Genomic DNA, 20,190 nt, shown 5'->3' on the forward strand with positions numbered 1-20,190 from the left:
GTTCGGTGAAGTGCTGTTTGAAACCCTTGAACCCTGACACGGCAGCAGGGGGAGAGGAGGCCCGCTGTACCCTGGCCGCTGGAGCCTGTGCACAGCACGGGTCCTCCCTGAAGACGACACACAGCCCAGAGGTGGCCGGGGGGCCCTTGCACCGACCACAGTTCTTCAGGATCTTTCTGTCCCTAAGAGAGGCAACGGCAGCACTTGTAACCAGATGGGAGTGCGTCTGAGTTTTGAGATGAGAGTTTCCATTCTTTTCCTCCTTGGTTAGGAGAGGTTGGCACTTCCTCTTTTCATTTCATCAAGTGGAAACCTGAGAGCAACACCAGGAGGGGCAGGGACAGGGCAGGAGCGACCAGTGGAGGAAGTGGGGCAGTGTCTCACCTGGTCCCGTTCTCTAACATGTAGCTTGTCAGACGGTAAATATTAGTGGACCAAAACGCCATGTCATCCAGTCCCCCCAGGAAATATTCTTGGAATTGTTCCACCAAAAATGGAGACTTCCTGGAATAAGCGGGATAAAGCTATGGCACAGAAAAAAGAAAACTTTTTAAGAAGTGCTTTTTCTGGTCTCTTTATAATCCCTTAAATGAAGCTTTGGAAGAATGAAGCCTTTACCTTGGAAACAGCTAACATCTCACCATACCTGCAACATGAACAAAAATTTTGCCTGTTGAGTTGTGGTTTGTACAAAGAAGTGAAGCAAATAAACAACAAGTTCCGTCCGCATGTATCTACTATCATGCAACTGCCTTTGGAAAAAAAGCAAAGCTCCAGAAATCCAAAATCCAACTCGGGAAACTAAAACGTCAAAAAGTGCACTAAGGAAGTCACACTAAAATCAGCTACGAATGTTCCTCTGGGTCACACCTACATTTCCATGAACTGAAGGTATGAACAGTCAACAATTGCATTTTTGGTGATGACTTCTCGGCCATAGAGTTTCTTATAAATTTCCAGCAGATCTTCAATGGGCACGTACCTGAGAAAAGCATTGGAATAAAATAAGATTCTGAAATTAAAGAGAATATCGGCAGCAAAAGCAGCGACCATTTACTCCATGATTATGACGCGTCAGGCGTTATGCAAAGGGCGTTCCGTGAACTATTTATTTAATCCTACCTACAAGCCCAGTACAAGTTGGTACCACTATAGTCCCACTGACATAAGATGACACTAAAGCACAGAAAAGTGAATTGATTTCCCCAAAAATGCAGAGCAAACAACGGATACCTGAATCTAATAGTTACGAAGGTACATTCAAAGACAGGAAACTAACTATAATGTATAAAAAGGATGTTTAGTCTTGTGAATTCACAGTTCAAGGGAGCAATATATTTTTATTCTTTGGAGCACCTCAAAAGTTATTATTATTAATTTTCAAGAGAAAAAGAGAGCGAGCAGGGAGGGGAGGGGCAGAGCGGTGAGGGAGAGAGAGAGAGAAACTTTTTTTTTTTTTTTAAAGATTTTATTTATTTATTTGACAGAGAGAGGCAGCCAGAGAGAGAGGGAGCACAAGCAGGGGGAGTGGGAGAGGAAGAAGCAGGCTCCCAGCGGAGGAGCCTGATGTGGGGCTTGATCCCAAAACGCTGGGATCACGCCCTGAGCCGAAGGCAGACACTTAACAACTGAGCCACCCAGGCGCCCCATGAGAGAGAGAGAGAGAGAGAGAGAGAGAGAGAGAATCTTAAGCAGGCTACACGCCCAGCATGGAGCCCAACATGGGGCTCCATCTCACGACCCTGAAATCAGCACCTGAGCCGAAATCAAGAGTCAGATGATTAACCAACTGAGCCACCCACGTGCCCCCAAAGTTGTTATTTTTAAAACACCAAAAATGGCTCCTCACCCCCATCCCTGGTTTTAGAGTGCACAGTGTAAGACGGTAAAAAGAATTCTAAGTCAGGCTTTTGGTTCACAGCTACTCATTATTTCGGTTGGAAGAAGAGTAGCATATGTGAGATGAATGCTGAATCATCTTCCGTCTTCGTTTCTTAAGCCTTAGACTATACCGGACAGAAATCACAAGCAAATAAAACCCAATTTTAGAATATTTATAAAAAGAATAAGTGGAGATATCCACTTTTTAATTTACAAGAGCACCAGAGTGGTCTAGCCTGAAGCTATTTTTATTGGGAGGACAAAATAACAAAAATATTTTTTCACATGAATCACCACACTAGCAAGAAAGTGAAAATTTTCCAGAGGCCCAAAACAAATAAAAACTGGAAACTTGAAGGGGTAAGCAAGTGTGGAAGCCAGCCTTTGCCCCGAGCACTTGGAGATTTTCCGATGGCTGCGTGTACGCCAGAGATGTGGGCCGAAGCGTAGGAAGCAGCCCCTCTCGGAGGGGACTCTGCACGAAGAGCTACACCCTCGGCACGAGCGTCAGCTGGAAACAAGCTCAACCTACCAAAAAGGCAGCAAAGAAATTGGTCTTCATCTTGACAATGGATAGAGAAGGGGGCAAATAGATCTCCCCTAAAACGGGTAACTACTACCAGTCCCACAAACATTCTGTCCTACATTCATGCCATCTCCGTAATTGGGAAAACTTCAACGGCTGAATGTAACTCAATGTGGTCCTGGGTTAACATGCCTTGAGGCAGCCTGCAGAAGTCCAGAAAAACCCTCACTGGAGAAATGCAACTCTAGTCCAGCCATGAGTAATTCGAGCACCATGGGACAAAACCAAGAGAACCAGCATAACTATAGTCAGAGCTGCTGAAGTAGGCTTGAAGGCAACAAGCATTCATTAGAGATGAGGAGGGTCACTATGTATGATGAAAAGGTTCAACTCACCAAGAAGACTTAAGATTTTTACACTTGAATGTACCTAACAACATATCTTCAAAACATATATAGCAACTTGACAGAACCTCAAGGGAAAAAAAAAAAAATCCACCATCACGGGGGGGGGAGTTTAACAAATTTTTCTCTCAGTCATTATTAGATCAACTTAATATAAAATAAAAAGGCTATTTTATTTATATTTTTTTACAGTAAATTTAATAAGCTTACATGAATAAGCGTATATGTAACATTAGGTCAAAAATTGGAGAACATTCTTTTCAAGCACAGATGGGATATTTACAGGAGTTGATTATATGCTAGACCTTGAATCAAGACTCAGTGGGAGACTCCTGGCAAAGATGGCAGAGTAGGAGGGCCTAGACTGATCTCATCTCATGGATATAACTAGAAATACTCTCATCAGTGCAAACAACCCAGAAAACAACCCAAAGATGGCAGAAGAGTGGCGCCAGACTGGGTCAGTTGGAAGAGCAAGTGACTCTTGATCTCAGGCTTGTGGGTTCGAGCCCCACGTTGAGGACAGACATTACTAAAATAAATAATTACTTAAAAAAAAACACCCCAAAAAACAAAGACTGGCAGAAGAAACTCCACAACTAAATGTAGAGAAGAGACCAGTTTGAGGAGAGTATAGAAAATGCAGAGACATGGTAGGGGTGCTAAACCCCACAGGCCTGCCTACCGGACAGAGGGAGCCATGGTTTTGGGGAGGGACAAGAAGCAGATTATCACACTGGGGGGCCTGCAAGGGGGAGCTACATCGCCATAGCATTTAGCTTTGAAAATGAGAGGGGCCAAATGTTCTGAGTTCTAGCCAGTGGGACTTCAAAGTCTGGAACTTAAAAAAAAAAAAAAATCAGTGGGCTTGGCTCTGGAAGAGCCCAGAGGATGACAGGAAGCTGAGTCTCTGCCCTTAAAGAGACAGCATGACAGGGTGCCTGGGTGGCTCAGTCAGTTAAGCATCTGCCTTCGGCTCAGGTCATGATCCCAGGGTCTGGCATCAAGTATGGCATTGGGCTCCCTGCTCAGCAGGGAGTCTGCTTCTCCCTCTGCCTGCGGCTCCACCTGCTTGTGTGCGTGCCCTCTCCCTCCCTCTCTCTGACAAAATCTTTTTTTTTATTTTAATGTTTTTTTATTATGTTATTCACCATACAGCACATCCCTGGTTTCTGATGTAAAGTTCAATGCTTCATTAGTTGCATATAACACCCAGTGCACCATGCAATACGTGCCCTCCCCACTACCCATCACCGGTCTATCTCATTCCCCCACCCCCCTCCCCTCTGAAGCCCTCAGTTTGTTTCTCAGAGTCCATAGTTTGTCTGACAAATAAAATCTTAAAAAAAAAAAAACAGGACAAAAATCACAGCAAGAGACCTAAGCAAAACAGGGATAAGTAATATCACTGATAGGGAATTTTTTTAAAAAGATTTTATTTATTCATTTGAGAGAGAGAGAACACACTCAAGAGAGGGGCAGAGGGAGAGGGAGAAACAGACTCTCTGCTGAGCTGGGAGCCCAATGTGGGGCTCGATCCCAGGACCCCAGGATCATGACCTGAGCTGAAGGCAGATGTTCAACCCACTGAGCCACTCAGGTGCCCCATGATAGAGAATTTAAAGTAATGATCATAAAGATATTCCCTAGACTTAAGAAAAGACTGGAGGCCATCAATGAGATCCTTAACACAGATTAAAAAAAAAATCAGAGATGAAGAAAACAATTGAAATTAAAAATACACTTAATAGAATAAATAGCAGGCTAGAGGAAGCAAAAGAACAAAGTAATGACCTGGAAGATGGAGTAACGGGAAGTAATCAAGCTGAGCAGGTGAGAGAAAAAGAATTATGGAAAACAAGAATAGACTCAGGGAACTCAGTGGCTCCATCAAGCATAATGACATTCGCATTATAGGGATCCCAGTAGAAGAGAGAGAAGGGGGGGCAGAAAATTTATTTGAAGAAATAATGGCTGAAAACTTCCCTAGTGTGAGGAAGGAAACAGATATTGAGATGCAGGAGGCACAGAGATATCCCCCTAAAACTCAAGAAGGTCCCCACCAAGACACATACTAATTAAAATGACAAAAAGTCATGATAAAGAAACAACTTTAAAAGCAGCAAGAGAAAAGAAGAAAGTTACATACAAGAAAAACCCTGTTAGGCTATCAGCTAATTTTTCTGCAGAAACTGGAAGCAAGAAGGGACTACCATGATAAATTCAAAAGGCTGAAAGGGAAAAATCTGCAGCCAAGATTACTCTATCTCACAGGGCTGTCAGAATAGGAGAGAGAAAGAGTTTCTCAGAGAGACAAATTAAAGAAACTCATCACCACTAAACCAGCCTTACAAGAAATGTTAAAGGGGACTCTCTGAGTGGAAAGACCATAAGTGAGAGTATGAGAAGTGGGAAACACAAAAGCAGTAAAAATAAGTACATCTGTAAAAATCAGTCAAGGGATTCACAAAATCATGGCACCTTATCCCTAAAATGTGGGGGGTGGGTAGAGGAGTAAAGAATGGACTCAAATTAAATAACCATCAGCTTACTACAGACTGCTATATACAGATGTTATATACTAACCAGTGGTAACCACAAATCAAAAACCAGTAATAGATATGCAAAAAAATAAAGAGAAAGGAATCCAAGTCTATCACTCCAGAAAGCCAACTAATCGTAAGAGAGCAAAAGGAGGATCAGCAAAAAACTAAAGAAAACACCACAAAATAAGTAACAAAATGGCACCAAATATATACCTATGTATAATTACCATGAATTTAAATGGACTAAATGCTCCAATCAAAAGACATAGAGTGACAGGAGGGATAAAAAAAAAGACTCATCTATATGCTGCTTACAAGAGACTCATCTCAGACTGAAAGACACCTGCAGACTGAGAGTGAGAGGATGGAGAAGCATTTATCACGCAAAGTATATCAAAAGAAGGCTAGTGTAGCAATACTTACATTGGACAAAATAGACTTTAAAACAAACACTATAAAAAATAAAAATAAAACACTATCACGAGAGACAAATAAGGGTACTGTGCAATCAAAAAGGTGACAATCCAACAAGAAGATATAACAATGGTAAATATTTATGCACCCAACGTGGGAGCACCCAAACATATAAAGCAGTTAATAAGTGTAAAGGAAGCAATCGATAGTAATACAATGATAGTAAGGGAACTTTAACACCCCACTTACATCAACGGACAGATCACCCAAACAGAAAATCAACAATGGTTTTGAATGACACATTGGATCAGATGGATCAAACAGATATATTCAGAACATTCCAACCTAAAATGGCAGAATACGCATTCTTTTCCAGTGCACATGGAACATTCTCCAGAACAAATCACATACCAGGTCACAAAACAAGCCTCCATAAATTCAAAAAGACCAAAGTCACACCACGCATCTTTTCTGACCACAATACAATGAAACTAGAAATTATAAAAACTGGAAGGAACATAAGTACATAGAGGTTAAATAACGTGCTACTAAGCAATAATAGAAATGAGAAAAGAAATTACAGATTACACAATGAAAACAACAGTCCAAAATCTTTGGGCTACAGCAACAGGGGTTCTAGGAGGGACGTTTATAGCAATACAGGCCTACCTCAAGCAGCAAGGAAAATCTCAAACAACCTAACCTTACGCCTAAAGGAGCTAGAAAAAGAACAAACAAAACCCCAAACCAGTAGAAGGAAGGAAATAATACAGTAGAGCAGAAATAAATGATGTAGAAACTAAAAACCAATAAAACAGATCAATGACACCAGGACCTGGCTCTTTGAGATGACTAAATTGATAAACCTTTAGCCAGACTCACCAGAAGAAAAATAGGGTGGATTTTAAATAAACAAAAACCCCCAGAAAGAGGAGAAATAACAAATGACACCACAGAAAGACCAAAAAAAAAAACCACAAAAAACAAAAACTGTAACAGAGTATTATGAAAACCTATATGCCAACAACAACCTAAAAGAAATGCATACATTCCTAGGAACATATAAACTACCAAAACTGAAACAAGAAGAAATTAAAAAATTTGAACAGCCTGATTACCAGCAATGATATTGAGTCAGTAATCAAAATCTCCTAACAAACAAAAGTCCAGGACCAGACGGCTTCACAGGCAAATTCTACCAAACATTTAAAGAAGAGTTAATACCTATTCTTTTCAAGCTATTCTAAAAAATAGAAAAGGCAGGTAAACTTCCAGATTCATTCTATGATACCAGCATTACCCTGATACCAAAACCAGATAAAGACACCACGAAAAAAGAGAACTATAGGCCAGTATGTCTCATGAACACAGAGGCAAAATCCCTCAACAAAATACTAGCAAACCAATCCAATAATACGTTTTTAAAAAACCACTCACCATGATTAAGTAGGATTTATTCCTGGGTTGAAAGGGTGGTTCAATATTTGGAAATCAATCAATACAAATTACATCAATAAAAGGAAGAATAAAAAACCACATGGTCATTTCAATAGATGCAGAAAAAGCATTTGACAAACTACAACATCTATTCATGATTAAAAACAAACAAAAAACCCTCCACAAAGTAGGTTTAGAGGGAACATGCCTCAACATAATAAAGGCCAAATATGAAAAAACCACAGTGAACATCATATTTGATGGTGAGAAACTGAGAGCCTCTCCTCTAAGGTCAGGAATAAGACGCGTGCGTCCACTCTCACCACTGTTATTTAACATAGTACTTGATATCCTAGCTACGGCAATCAGACAACAAAAGAAATAAAAGGCATCCAAATTGGTAAGGAAGAAGTAACATTTTCACTATTTGCAGATGACATGATATTTTATATAGAAAACCTAAAGACCACAAAACACTGCTCGAGTTGATAAATAAATTCAGTAAGATCATAGGATACAAACGTCCTTGTATAAAATTCTGTTTTATTTCCAGATACGAACAATGAAGCAGCAGAAAGAGAAATTAAGAAAACAATCCCATTTACGACAGCACCAAAACCAATAAAATATCCAGGAATAAACTTAACCAAAGAGGTGAAAAACTCTGAAAACTATAAAACACTGATGAAAGAAATTGAGGATGATAACAAAGAAATGGAAAGACATTCCACGCTCATGGATTGGAAGAATACTGTTGACATGTCGATACTACTCAAGGCAATCTACACATTTAATGCAATCCTCATCAGGAGGCTTGGGTGGCTCAGTTGGTTATGTGACCAACTCCTGATCTCAGCTCAGGTCTTGTTCTCAGGGTCATGAGTTCAAACCCCTTGTTGGGCTCCACGCTGGGCATGGAGTCTACTTTAAAAAAAAAAATGCAATCCCTATCAGAATACCAAAAGCATCTTTCACAGAGCTAGAACAAACAATCCTAAAATTTGTACGGAACCACAAAAGACCCCAAATAGACAAAGCAATCTTGAAAAAGAAAAGCAAAGCTGGAGGCATCACAATTTCGGACTTCAAGCTATATCTCAAAGCGGCAGTAATCAAAATGGTATGAAACTGGCACAGAAATAGACATATTAATCAATGGAACAGAATAGAAAACCCAGAAATGTACCCACAACTATATGTTCAATTAATCTTCAACAAAGCAGCAAAGGATATCCAATGGGAAAAAGACAGTCTCTTCAATAAATGGTGTTGGGAAAACTGGACAGCCACATGCAAAAGAATGAAAGTGGACCACTTTCTTACACCATACACGAAAATACATTCAAAATGGATTAAAGACCTAAATGTGAGACCTGACACTATAAAAAAATCCTAGAAGGGAGCACAGGGAGTAATTTCTTTGACATCAGCCATAGCAACATTTTTCTAGGTATGTTTGTTGAGACAAGGGACATAAAAGCAAAAATAAACTACTAGGACGTCATCGAAATAAAAAGCTCCGCAATACAAAGGAAATAATCAGCAAAGCTAAAAAATATACTATGGAATGGGAGAAGATATTTGCAAATGACATATATGATAAAGAGTTAGTATCCAAAATATATAAAGAATATAAGTCAATACCAAAAAAACAAATAATCCAATTAAAAATGGGCAGAAAACATGGACATTTCTCCAGAGAAGACATCCAGATGGCCAACAGACACATGAAAATATGTTCAACATTATTCATCATCAGGGAAATGCAAATCAAAACTACAATGAGATCTCTTCCTCACACCTCTTAGAATGAATAACCACCTCCCCCACCCCTGAAAAAAAAAAAACCAACAAAACAAAACAAAAGAAACAAGTACAGGACAGGATGTGGAGAAAAAGGAACCTTCACGCACTGTTAGCGGGAATGCAAACTGGTGTAGCCACTGTGGAAAACAGGATGGAGGGGTCTCAAAAGGTTAAAAATAGACTGCCTTGTAACCCAGCAATTGCACAACTGGGTATTTACCCCCCAAATACAAAAACACTGATTCAAATGGATACATACACCCCATGTTTATTGCAGCATTATTTACAATAGCCAAATTACGGAAGCAGCCCTGTGTCCCTCAACTGATGAATGGATAAAGAAGATTTGGTGTATATATATATATATATACACAATGGAATATTAATTGGCCATAAAAAGAATGAAATCTTGCCATTTGTAACAACACAGATGGAGTTAGAGAGTATAAGCTAAGTGAAATAGAGAAAGACAAAAACCATATGATCTCACTCATATGTGGAATTTAAGAAACAAAACAAATGAGCAAAGGGGGTAAGGAGAGAGAGGCAAACCAAGAAAAAGACTCTTCACTATAGAGGACAAACTGATGGTTACCAGAGGGTAGATGGGTGGGTGAATGGGTGAAAGAGGTGGAGAGGACTAAGAACACACTTATGATGAGCACTGAGCATGTAGAGAGTTGTTGAATCACCATAGTGTACACCTGAAACTAATGTAACACTGTGTGTTACACTGGAATTTAAAAGCTTAAAAAGGACTCCACAAATTTCACAGAAACCTGAAGAAAATAAATATATGAGTAAAAAGTAATGAAAGAGAAAATGAACATATAATAAAGAGGATCAATAAACCCAAAAGTCCATTCTTTAAAATAATGAAACTGAAAAATATTAGATGAGATTAATTGTTGAAAAATGAAAGAAAAGTCAGGACAAAGAACATTACAGATAACAAAGGGGCACAAGTACAAATAAGAGAAATAAACAGTAAAACATTAAGAACAACCTCGTGCCACAATGTTTAAATAGATGAAACGGAAAAACACCTTAAGAAGAAATTGAAAAACTGTGTAGTCCTATAACTATGACGGGTTTTTAAGAAGTCCCTATAAAGAGAACACCAGGCCTAGAGAGCTTTACAAATTTTACCAAACAGTCAAGCAATCAAAGTTTTGATCTTACATAGATTTCCAGAGAATAGAAAAGGAAAGAACACTTTCCACGTGATGTCATGAAGCTAGCATAACCTTGATAACAAAACGAAACAAGGAGAGAAGGAAAATGAGAGTACAAGCTCACTAATAAAAATACAAAAACCCCAGACAGCAACAGATGCAACAAATATTGAAAAGGAAATATACTACTGCAAAGTCAGTTTTGTCCCGGGAATTCAACTTGATTAAATATTAACAAATAGATTAGTATAATCGCTATATTAATAGATTTAAAAAGCGATAACTATTTTGACAGATCCAGAGTAAGAGTTCAATACATACGAAGTTAATTTATAATAAAAACTACTAGCAAACTGAAACAGAGGGAAACTTCCTTAAGCTGATTAAGGATATAGGAAAGAAAACTTACAAAATTTTAAAGTCATTAAAGTAGGCTTAAATAAAATATATAGAATATTTATAGATGAGAAGACTCAATATTTCAAAGTTGTTAATGTTCTTCCAATGGGTCTCTAGATTCAGTAAAATTCTAGAAATTCCAACAAGATTTTTCTTGGAACATGGCAACTTGCTCCTGTCACTTCATTTGAAAAAGCCACAGCAAAAGAATTGGCAAGGTATACCTGAGGAAAAAGGACAGGCTGAGAGACCAGCCCTGCTGGATGTCAAGATGTATTATAAAGCCACTGTAATTTTAAAAAACCAGTATTGCTCACAGACAATTAGATCAATAGAACAGAACAGAAAGCCCAGAAATGGACCCAAATACTTATGAAATTTTATGAGAGAGAGGGCATTACAGGCCAGTGAGGAAAGGGGAGACTATCGTATCAATAAGTGTCCTGATTTGGGGACTATCAGTTACATCTACAGAAAGAAATAGAATCGGATTCTAAGAATATACAAAAGATTAACTCCAGGTAAATGAAAGACAAAGTTTAAAAAAATAAAACCATAAAAGCTTTTGAAGAGTAAGTAAGAGAATACATCATGCCCTCAAGGTAGGGAAGGATTTCGTACATAAGACATCAAAAGTACAAATTGCAAAGGAAAAGATAGATATATTCAATTACATTAAAATTAAGTTGTGTTTATTAAGATACATAAGTAAAAAAGACATGCCACAAACTGTAAACAGATATTTGTAACAAATAAATGATAAACCAACCAAAGATTAGAAGCCCTAATATACAAGAAACTCTCACAAATAAGTAAAAAGGCCAAACAAACCAACAGAAAAATAGACTAAAGCTAAACAAGATTTTCACTTAATATCAAACACAGAGGATCAATAAAATATGAAAGAACGTTCAACCTCATTAATCAATGGGAAATGCAAATTAAAACCTTAATGAGATACCATGACACACCAAACAGGCTATTTTTAAGTTGGACAACCCCAAGTCTTGGAGAATGCAGAAGCAGGACTACCATGAAAACCTGAGGGGAGAGAGTATCAGCTGGGAAGACCATTCTGAAAGCCTGGGCTCACTGATGTTAAATATGCAGACACCCTATGATCCCCCCCGCCCCCATTCCACAGCTAGTGGTCATTACAAGAGAGATTCCCCTTCTGGGGCACAAACCTATGGACAAAAATGTTCATACCGACACTGAATAGAAAGCAAAAACACTCCACATACTTACATACCCAACCCCATCGGAATGGAGTACTTCATTCGGTCTGTCCCTACCATGGAGGACCACATAGCAGGGAAAATGAACTACAGCCAAACACATCCATGTGCCTGACTCTCAGGAACAGAAATGTAAGCAATCTGCACAATACACGCGGTGCAGTTCTATTCATCTAAAGATTAAAACCACGTGCTATTTTGCATATGGACACATCCATATGTATTCAACTATAAAGAAAAGCAACAAAATGATTAACAGGAACCCCACGAGAGCAGTTACCTTGGTGGGAGAGAAGGCAAGGAGCTTGTAAGATACCAGGAAGGTGTGGTTTTGAGCCAAGTGGTAGCTACGCAGGTGTATGTGATCTTGTTTATAAATATGTATTTTTATATGGAATCCGCCACGAGCTCAAAGCATCTCCTTAACCTGTTCTCATCTGCAGTTTTACTTATCAAAATTTACAAATGCAGAGGACTCCTAATTACATTGCAGCCTACATGTTCTAAGGGGATTAAAAGGGTCAAGCTTGGGGGCACCTGGGTGGCACAGCGGTTAAGCGTCTGCCTTCGGCTCAGGGCGTGATCCCAGCGTTGTGGGATCGAGCCCCACATTAGGCTTCTCTGCTATGAGCCTGCTTCTTCCTCTCCCACTCCCCCTGCTTGTGTTCCCTCTCTCGCTGGCTGTCTCTATCTCTGTCAAATAAATAAATAAATAAATAAATACATAAAATCTTTAAAAAAAAAAAGGGGTCAAGCTTCTAAACGCCGTTTAGAGAATGCATATGTAAGTTAATAGTTCTCACCAGCGCCGTGCGAGGTAATTAAAATTGAACTCAAACTGGCTCAACACATCTCCTCCTAAGGTAGGAGAAAAATACGTACATTTGGTCGGTTAGCGACAACACGTGGCATGTTTCTCTCCACACAGATTCGCACAATCCAGGTGATGACTTCATCACCTGTCCACACATTTCTGTTCCTTGTTTTAGGTACAAGCACCTCTTTAAGAAAAAGTGATCATTTATATCTTAGCCAGTAAAACATAGGAATTAAGAAAGGAACACCCACATAACCAAAAGTTTTTCACTTTAAGGAAGGATGAACCATAAAAGTTCTTTTAACACACCCTTCCCCATCTACCTCGGCCATTTCAAGGTGATTCACTACAGGAAAAAATGGGAGGTACCCATTTAAAGCTGAAGTATCAGGTGACCTTAGGTCATGAATTTCAAGCTGATATAAAGGTAAAGCTTTTCTAGATTATGACATAAGTCAATGAGGAAATGTGATTTTTTTAAATAAAGAAATACACATATACAACTTTTCAGGAGTACATCTCCATGTCAAATGAGATATGGCCGTCCTATAAATGAACTGAACTATTAAAACAGAAAGCTAGTTAGTATATGGACTGGCAAAGTGTGATAAAAATACATATTTTACTTTAAATATTTGGGTTTTTAGTACAAGTTGAAGTTTACACCACACACACACACACACACACACACACACACACACACACACACAAATGAGAAAGAGATTCTGCAGCGAGGCTACCGCAATCTACACACATCTCTACCAGCAGATGCTCCCGGAAGCATCAGCACCCTTGTTGTTAGACACCTGCCTGGTTACTAGCCATTTCACAAAGTGACGGAATACCTATCTCATAGAATACGAAAATGACATTTTAACTCAGGAGAACCGCATACCCAGTCCTAACTCATCATGAAATGGTCTCACTTAAGGAGAAAGAAGGTTATTCAACATAGGGGAAAAATACAGATTTAAGGTACAGTAGTGACTCCATAACAAGGGAGATAGAACAATCGCAAAAGAAACTATGGCAAATGTAAATCAACAGTACCGAAATCACCAGCCGAATGGGCCTTGGAGTAGGAGTCATGAAAATCAACCTGAGAAAGAAAGAGAATCATCTGATGTGTATACAGATCACACATTGTAACCCAAGCCCCTACCCCACGGCCACGCCAGGAGTGAGGAGAGGAATGCCTGACCCAGTGGATGCTAAGGGTCCCTAACAGGTGGACTCGATTTAAAAAGAAAAAAAAAGTTTGATTTCATTATATGTTAAAAAACGTCTAGTGGCAGCTGTGCCCTATATTGACATCTGGTAACAAAGCTATTGCAACCATCTGCCCCTCAGAGGACATATACACCGTCTCTACTGAGTCCGAGCATAAGCTTGGGACAGGACGGCACTAAGAGCACCTGGTGACCAGAGGGGACTTCCAGAAACCAGAGCGCCACGTTCACTTCGGGGCTATGGCAGTTTCATATAGAAAATGGAAACAGCCCAGCGTGGGGAGATGGGCGAAATGGGTGCAGGGGAGTGGGAGGTCATGGAGTGAATCCGGCACGGGAATAAAGGCGCAGCACAGGGATGACAGTGAAAGGTGCGATGGCGGGGCTGCGCGGTGACAGGGAGGCGAGCACAGCGTCTGCACACAGCTGCCGGATAGCCCGGAGCTCACGGAACGCTGCGTCAACTACACGCAAATGAAAACTTTTTTTTTTTTGAATGTTAAAAAAAAAAATTAAAAAAGAACACACACGGGGAACCATTCCTTCCAAAGAGAACGAAGTGGCACACACACAACTTGAATAAAACATGACATTTCCCAAATGTTGTCTGTGACGAAACAGAACGTGACATTCACTGCTGATTTCGGTGCACGTTAGTGGCTCTGCCCGTGCGATGAATTTTACAGGGAGCGGGAAGAGGAAGGGATGGAAATGGAAGACTGCTCTGGGCAAGAAGCCTTGCTTCCACATGACCCCTGAATAAGCCCAAGTTTTCCTCTCCTCCAGAAGGGCCAGTGTCACCCCGCTGAGTCATACACCTGCGGACGAGTACTCACGGCTCCCATGGTCCTAAGGAACCCTTGCTCGATACCCAGGCTGTGCCAGCTGACGTCGGCCACCATGTGAGAGGTAATTCCAAACAAGAACGCTACCAATTTCTCCGTGCCCTGCAGAGCAAGCAGATTACAGGGATAGGCGCTTGGGTTATTTTACAAAAATCCTATTACAATGTTTAATAAACAGGATTCCCATTCCTGAGACTTGACAATAAAAACATCAGAGGCAGGGACATTGTAGTTTCTAGTGACGAAAACCACAAAGGACTTTTTGAAAAGTTTCGCAGCGCCTGGGAAGGGCTTTCAGAGACACTGCTCTCAGAGCAAAATAGCCAAGTGACCTACTGCGTTTTTCTAAGTCGTTTATTCAGGTATTAACCAACCACATCCTGTGTTGGGCACTGAAGGTACAAGGGGGAGCAGCCCTCCGGAACCTGGGGTGGGATGGGGTGCAAACGGAGTAAATGCAGATGGAGGTGGGGGTCTGGAACGGAATTTCCTCTTGGCGCTAGAGGGCCGTGCCTACCTTCTCCCAGGGAAGGGGGTAGTTCTCTCGGATGTAGTGGACGCTTGCATTCAGAAAGGGGGCCCAGTGAGTGCTCTCAGACACGTCATGGAATTGCCCTGGAGAGACAAGAGCAGGTCTCAGGAGTCTTTCTGAAAATGCTAGAGATTCGCAGTGAAATCAGCCACCACGGCTACCTCCTGCAACCCTTCTCCTCCTTCCCTCTGAGCCTCTTCGGTTCTTCTGTTGATGTTCAGAGGAAGCCTCTAGAAGAGAAGAGCCAGCTGGGAGAGAGAAAGGAGCCAGGACCGGCTCACAGCATCTCGAATCACCTGGGCTGCCACGGAGGCTGGAAGTGTTTTCCATGTCTGTGCTAAAGGGAAGGAGAAAAGGGGTGTGTGGTGGGGGTCTGGGGGTGTGGGGATGTGGGTACAGGTGCGGGGCTGTGTGTCATCTTCGTCCGTCACAGCCCACCTTCCTAACAGCACGAAAGACAAAAGTAGATACTCCAAAGTCTACGAAGTGTTTTAATTTTCAACAATTGTTTTAAAATGGCACAGGCCCCAAGGCATCAGCTGAATGGGCCAATGGGCACCCATGTATCTTCATTCCCGCAGCAGGGGAGGAAGGACAAGACCCAGCTTCTGTTCCAAACCTCCCCATGCAACACGTTCGTCCTGGAGTGTCAAACGTCACGAGGGGCAACGAAACCACAACTCCAGAGTTTAGATCCCTCCGTTCAAATGGTTTTGCTGTCACTAAAGTACGAACATTTTTCTTAAAGATTTTATTTATTTGAGAGAGAGAGAGAGAGAGAGAGAAAGCACACGCACAAGCAGGGGGAGCAGCAGAGGGAGAAGCAGGCTCCCCGGGGAGCAGGAAGCCTGAGGTGGGGCTCGATCCCAGGACCCCGGGATCATGACCTGAGCCGAAGGCAGCCGCTTAACAACTGAGCCACCCAGGCGCCCCACAGTAAAAACATTCTAACCAGTTTTAAATCACTGGCTTTTCTGGAAATGATTTTCAAAGACATTGTAACTAAGAAATTTGATTTGCTCTAAGTTCTCCTAAAGAATAAACTTATAATTCCTATTTGACAGAATTCAGTAAAAATCCAAAATTAAGTATAACAGCAGCTCTTTGGACAAACATCCCCCTTAACCAAATTGCCAGATTAAGCAAACCTTTCTGTTCCCTTCTGTAATCTTACTGAATGGAAGCAAAAGAAAGCCCGCCAGGGCCTGAGGGGTGGTGGTGGCCAGCAGGCCCTTGTCCCCATGCACCTGTCCCCACAGTGTGCTATAGCTTACTGAGGGTCAGCGGGGCTGCTTCTAATCCTGGGGAGGCCAGTTGTCCTCGTTATAGTTACAAACTTGATTCAGTGTTAGGAAAACTGATACAACGGAGCATAAAAACAGCTGCTTCTTTGCCAACTGAGTGAGAACGTTTGCTTTCGCAAGATGCAATAAAAGTGAGCCCCCAAATCAAAAGACAGGTGCTGTGCACGTAGGTATGTGTGAGATCAAGGGGAAATTTGGACAAATTCATGAAAATCTAAGAGGAGCGTGCATCGGATTCCTCTTGGTCACTGTATACTTTATAACGCGAATTGAGCTCACTGGCGTATCTGTCTGCACTGGTCCTGAGCTTGACCTCACGGAGGGCACCTACTGGTAGAGGAAAAACAGAAAACCTGAGAGACTGGGAAAGAAACAGAAACAAACAAACAAACCCCACCCAACCTTACAAATGTGACAAATACAAAAGCTTAGTTATCTGGTATCTGACTACAGGAGTGGGTAGTCTGAAACATCTCATTGAGCCTAAAGGCAGCGCTGTATTAAAACAAACAATGGTGGGTGCCTGGGGCGCTCAGTTGGTTCAGTGTCTGCCTTCGGCTCTGGTCCTGGGATCCAGCCCCATGTCAGGCTCTCTGCTCAGCTGGGAGCCGGCTTCTCCCTCTGCCCTTCGCCTCCACTCATGCTCACTCTCTCTCTCTAATGAAAAAATAAAATCTTTAAAAAACAAAAACAAAAATCAAATACACTGGGACAATGACCATGACCCTGAGACTCCAGAAACGGTTCACATGGAGATGTACGGGATGTCTATCATTTGTCCCTCCAGACCCGAGTCCAACCTCCTCTGCCCTGCACGGTGCCCCTGAAGGGACCTGCACAACTGGCCTCTTTACCCTCCAGCTTTGGTTGGGTGGGGTTTGGCCAATGGGGAGAACGGAGAGGAGATCAGAGAAAAGGAAGAGAGGTGGGGGTATTCATTCTCCCGGATCCCCGGCTTGGGGGTCCCGGGGACTGGCTGTGTCCCTGACTGAAGGTCTGGCCCCCTCAGGGCCTCCCTGTGCAGTTCCAGTAGGTGCCCCCTCCCTGCATGGTTCCTGCAGATGTCTTACATCCGGCCTGTAGCTCTGTAAATGGTCCCCTTATAAAACACCCCTCCGATTACCCTGTCGGAGTGCACCTTCCTTGCCCACTGGGGCCCCAATACACCCCATAAGTCCAGGTTACTAATAACACCGCCTTAGATCTGCACGACACTGGACAAAATAACATGCATGAACGCCCACAAGAATCCAGTGAAGAGGCAAGGCAGGCATCATTATTATTACATCACAGGCGTGGAAACAGACGCAGCACGGCAAGGACTCTCTGAAGGTCACATGCTACCCGCAGCACAGCAGGAACAGAACCCAGACCCTTCGATCTCTTCCACCACAAAGCGGAAAAGTAAGGACGCATAGGATTGTGAAAATTTTCAGAATTTCTATGCTTTAGTAGGTAAAGTTCGGTTAAATGAAAAACGCAGTCATGTGAACCAAGTCACTGACCAACGATAGTGGAAAATACGAGGTGTTCGATTTCTTCTGTCCTGCCTGTTCCTGTTAACCAAGTGAAGGAGACACTATTTGGTCTGCAAGACCTGATCTTACCTCTCTCGCAGATGCTGGGGTAGAAGGCGTCAGGAAACACAGTTCCGGCCTGATACGCATCCTGGTGCTCAAGTAACAGCTGGGGAAGAGGAAAAGGGAGAGATTAGGGGCAAGAGACAGCAGTGTGGGACAAGCCCGCCCTACAGCAGGAGAGGGGATGGAAGGGAGGTGTAAGCACATAATAAAAACTCGGGCATAATCCAAGACGACGCCCTACAACCGAAAACCTCAGGTTCAATCCTAGCAAACACAGGCTGATCAAGAAGTAGGAAAAATCATTTAATTTCACCTCCTGTTGTTTCTCTGTCCACCAAAAGCGCAGGATTTCCCCAAGGCTAGCTCACCGACTGGTCTGTGGTAAGATTTTCAACGATCCAGTGAAAGACCAGTGCCAGGAGAGAAATACAGACACGCGTACACACAACATGCACACACACACGACGTACGCACATAAAAGTTACGCTGCCGACCCTTGAACACAGATTTGAACCATGCAGATTCACTCAGATACAGGTTATTTTCACTAGATATAGCAGAGTCCTAGAAATGTATTTTCTTTAATGCATTTTCTAATTAACATTTTCGTTAGCTTGCTTTATTAGGAGAATCCAGGATTATAACACATATAACCTATAAAATAAGCTTAAAGTGACTTATTAAGGTTTCTGGTCAACAGTATGCTGTTAGTAAAGTTTGGGGGGAGTCAAAAGTTAGATATGGGTTTTTGACTGCCGGGGGGTCAGTGCCCCTAATCCCAGTGTTGTTCAAGGGTCAACTATATATTTATATACAAGTTTAGAGTTGCTCCCTGTACTTTAGAGTCAGATTATGTCTTTTGGGCTTTTTTTGGGGGGGGGGGGTTAAAAGATCCTTTCCCTTTTAAAATTATGATAAAAGTAGATAGTAAAAGAACATTATATGGGGCTCCTGGATGGCTCAGTCGTTAAGCATCTGCCTTCAACTCAGGGCATGATCCCCGCGTTCTGGGATCGAGCCCCACATCGGGCTCCTCCGCTGGGAGCCTGCTTCTTCCTCTCCCACTCCCCCTGCTTGTGTTCCCTCTCTCGCTGGCTGTCTCTCCGTCAAATAAATAAAATCTAAAACAAAAAGCAAAACATTATATTTCAGGGCACCTGGGTGACTCAGTTAAGCATCTGCCTTCAGCCCAGGTCATGATACTGGGGTCCTGGGATGAACCCTGTGTGTGGCTCCCTGCTGAGCAGGAAGCCTGCTTCTTCTCTCCCTCTGCCCCTCCCCCTGCTTGTCCCTCCACCTCCCCCATCTCTCGCTCAGTCTCTCTCAAATAAAATCTTAAAAAAAAGAAAAGAAAAAAAGAATATTATATTTCAATGTTCTTGGCTGACTGGCTCTCTCCATTCTGACCCCCTTCAGGTGGGCCAGCTGCTGCGAGGGGCTAGAAACAGACTATATTCCCCAGACTCCACACGGAGCCCCGTCTGCCCCTCCGCTTCTTCAGCTAGCAGCCAAGGGCTGGGTTTTGCCTCGGCGGTAGCAGGGGGCCCAGGCGTTCTCAGGCAGAGGACCGAGCTCCTGTTTTGCGAGTAAGCAGCAGGGCTGAGGGGACAAGGTCCCGGAGCCCACAGTCACGGCGGCGGCCTCTTCCTCTCCAGACGGTGGGGGCAGCGGCTGGATCTGGAGTCAGCAGCGGGGCCGTGGCTGCTTAACCGGGCGCACGTGGCCCCGGCCGGCCAGTTCTGTGCGGGGTTTGGGAGCCCTTCCTGGATGCTCGGCCCGGAGCTCACAGTTCCTCAGCACGCAGTTCCCCAATTCTGGGGGGAGCACAGCAGAAGCTAGCCAGAGGGGTTTCCAGCATCTGCAGATGAACTCTGATTGCCAAAGCAAAAGTTTGGCAGCCTAAACTTTTAAGTATTTAAGTAATCTCTACCCACCCCACCCACCCCAACCCAGGGCTCAAACTCACAACCCTGAGATTAAGAGTTGCAAGTTCTTCCTACTGAGCCAGCCAGGGCCCCCCTAAGTTTTTTTTTTTTTTTTTTTTTTAAAATTTT

General features: G+C 42.5%; 1 protein-coding gene across 4 annotated transcripts in view; it reads right to left on the reverse strand.

Annotated features, from left to right (window-relative positions):
• GPLD1 (glycosylphosphatidylinositol specific phospholipase D1) overlaps positions 1–20,190 on the reverse strand; it is a 55,433-nt gene that overhangs the window by 23,254 nt on the left and 11,989 nt on the right. For all 4 annotated transcript variants that reach the window (XM_034663505.1, XM_019795928.2, XM_034663504.1 and 1 more), the window contains 8 exons: positions 18,161–18,239; positions 15,235–15,332; positions 14,709–14,819; positions 13,694–13,742; positions 12,630–12,684; positions 875–982; positions 619–646; positions 385–524 (listed from right to left, as the gene is read on the reverse strand). In XM_034663505.1, the coding sequence (XP_034519396.1) occupies positions 385–524; positions 619–646; positions 875–982; positions 12,630–12,684; positions 13,694–13,742; positions 14,709–14,819; positions 15,235–15,332; positions 18,161–18,239 (668 nt within the window). The remainder of the gene's footprint in view (positions 1–384; positions 525–618; positions 647–874; positions 983–12,629; positions 12,685–13,693; positions 13,743–14,708; positions 14,820–15,234; positions 15,333–18,160; positions 18,240–20,190) is intronic.

This window comes from Ailuropoda melanoleuca, chromosome 6 (assembly GCF_002007445.2).
Source record: "Ailuropoda melanoleuca isolate Jingjing chromosome 6, ASM200744v2, whole genome shotgun sequence".
In the NCBI taxonomy this organism is placed as follows: domain Eukaryota; kingdom Metazoa; phylum Chordata; class Mammalia; order Carnivora; family Ursidae; genus Ailuropoda; species Ailuropoda melanoleuca.